The sequence below is a fragment of the Stegastes partitus genome, unplaced genomic scaffold (genome assembly GCF_000690725.1).
Source record: "Stegastes partitus isolate 25-593 unplaced genomic scaffold, Stegastes_partitus-1.0.2 Scaffold1656, whole genome shotgun sequence".
Taxonomy (NCBI): domain Eukaryota; kingdom Metazoa; phylum Chordata; class Actinopteri; family Pomacentridae; genus Stegastes; species Stegastes partitus.
The window spans coordinates 127,852-130,493 of record NW_007579387.1 but is presented as its reverse complement, the minus strand read 5'-3'; the positions used below and the strand labels follow the sequence as shown (position 1 = coordinate 130,493).

Genomic DNA, 2,642 nt, shown 5'->3' with positions numbered 1-2,642 from the left:
AACCAAGCACACTCACATTCACACCAACAGACAATTTAGAATCACCAATTAACCTCAACATGTTTTTGGACCTTGTGGAAGGAAGCCGGAGAACCTGGAGAGAACCCACGCTGCACGGGGAGAACTGCGAGGCAACAATGCTAACCACTGCTCCACCTTGCAGCCCCTGCCTGCTGCAATCAAAAATAATTATGAAAAAACTTAAATAGGAAAGTTGTGGGCAAGAAGACAAAACAACGAACTGAGGGAACAAAAACAACCTGGAGGAGGACAAGGGTTGAAGAGTGTTTTGAGTTTTTCCTATTGAGCTCTTACCTGATCTATAAAGTATCAGCAAGTTAATTATTAACCTTTAATTAAGCCATTTAATGTATAAGCCCTTAATAATAGTGCATCAATAGAAAGCGAGTGTGGTAGATATTAATAAAGTCATTTTAGTCATGTGCACCAGCGAAGTTGTCAGCGATACAAAAACAGAAAAAATGCTCCTGATGCATTAAAGGAGCAGCTGGTCTGGACAGCAATGAAGAAATAGTGAAACTTCAGTTTTTGTGTGGACAAGCGTTTTCATCTGACTGGCCTTCAGTGCTAATCTCATCACAGCCACTCAGGCATGATGAGGTTCTCATGGGGAAGAATGCTTTAATAAATGTGAGATAACACATGAGATGTATAAGATTGCACAAGTTACCATCCACCATTTTAATTTTATTTTTCTTTAAGTTCACAAAAGCCTCCAGCTGCATAAAGATGCTGGATTAGTATTTAAACATAGTTCTGTGACTGAGGTAGAAGTGTTAAAAAAGAAACAGAGGAATGTAATGTAATCTACTTACACTCTCCTCGCATGAACTTGGTGATGTAGCCATCAAAGGGTCCTGGTTCAGGCTGGGTCTTATTCATAAGATCAAAGTGGTAGTAGCTCACCAGGTTATCTTTGGCATTGCGTGCCACATAGATCGTCTTCACATGTGATAAGAAGGGACATAAAAAGGGAATAAAAACAACAATACAGAGAAAAGGTCACTGGATGAAGCAGTTAGTGAAAAACATCTAACCCTCATTACAGGCCTTGTATCATGAACCTTGAACCATATCGCTGTGCGTTTACTGTCTGGTGTGAACCAATAACAGAGATTGCAGGATCTTTACTCTTACTTTAATCCGTCAGACATCGAGGTTTACCTTGCATTTGTTTTCCCAAAACCCAGGAGGCACCAGCTGAAAGGGAAGATGTGTCTTGATAACTCTTGGGGGATCCATTGTCTTCAGTAGATCAAGACCTGAGACGTAAATATATGCATTAGAAAGAGTAAAAACACATCTATTCCATGTTAACTCAGATTCCAAGTCATACAGTCCATGCATAATGGACAACAATCCCACAGCTGCTTTATAATATTCAACTGACCCAGACAAATAGAACACTAACCTTTTAAAGTCTGTTTAAGGCGTCAGTAGTAGTTAATTTTAACCTTCCAAGAACAAAGTCGAACATTTAAAACATTTAAAGAGTACTTGACCCAGGTCGTGTTTGCTCGAGTGAAACTGGCAGTGAGAGTGTTCGTTATCTGGCACTTCATTTTCAAGAATGTGCAAAGTCAGTATAAAAAAAAGTAATCTACAACACAGCTTGGCAGGTATAGGAAGATTTGCAATCTCGTTTTGATTGTTTTGTTTAAGATTACTTAGATAGCCTTTGTTACGTAAAAGACAATAATGTATGACAACATTTGTTTTTATTGGATCTTGATACCACTCTTGTCCTACAATAAACATGATGTTACAGCGATGAAACTNCTCTATGAAAGAACCAAAAGGCATCATTGCTTTTTGTGACAAAGATGTTTGTGTTTCCATCATTCGACCACAGAAAATGCAAAGTTGCAGGAGTCACTGGAAACTCAAGACTGACATGATATAAATGCTCTTTAGATAAGATAAAGATAAGATAAAGAGACTTTATTGTCATTGTGCAGAAGTACAACGAAACTTGTGTGGAAGAACACGACAATAGCAGCAGTGCAAATAAGAATAAAAATAAGAATACTAACATTTATACTAACATAACATACTAATATTAACAAGTGTATGTAAACTTTTGGTCACGACTGTATACGTTGGTCTGCTCGTCAGGTCAAACACAAAAACACACACATTCCTAAGGATCATTCTGAAAGCTTGGCTGGGACTTTGCACTCATTACAGGACACAGCAAACTAATTACAGATAAGGTTGTAGCACTGCACTAATCTGATCATTCCTGAGGTGCGTCGAGCACAGGAGACAGACATAGCACAGGATTTCTGGAGAATTTAAAATTCTTGTGTTTGGTTTGGTTGCTGTCAGGGGCTGCAAGGTGGAGCGGTGGTTAGCACCGTTGCCTCGCAGCAAGACGGTCGCCGGTTCGCGTCCCTGTGGGGGCACTGGGATCTTTCTGCGTGGAGTTTGCATGTTCTCCCTGTGCAGTGTGGGTTCTCTCCGGGTTCTCCAGCTTGGATGGATGGGTGCTGTCACCGACACATCAAAGCATGTCCATAGTAGTGCTGGTCAGGCTTTCCACAGTGACTTTAGCTATTTAGCTATATAGCTGCCTGCTGCATCCTCCTCCATCCATCCATCATCTATACACTGCTTAATCC

At 40.2% G+C, this 2,642-nt stretch overlaps 1 protein-coding gene across 1 annotated transcript in view; it reads right to left on the bottom strand.

Annotated features, from left to right (window-relative positions):
- Positions 1–2,642, bottom strand: part of sult1st6 (sulfotransferase family 1, cytosolic sulfotransferase 6) — an 11,813-nt gene that overhangs the window by 4,278 nt on the left and 4,893 nt on the right. Inside the window, exons 3-4 of the mRNA XM_008301308.1 lie at positions 1,186–1,283; positions 837–963 (exon numbers count right to left, since the gene is read on the bottom strand). Of these exons, the coding sequence (XP_008299530.1) occupies positions 837–963; positions 1,186–1,283 (225 nt within the window). The remainder of the gene's footprint in view (positions 1–836; positions 964–1,185; positions 1,284–2,642) is intronic.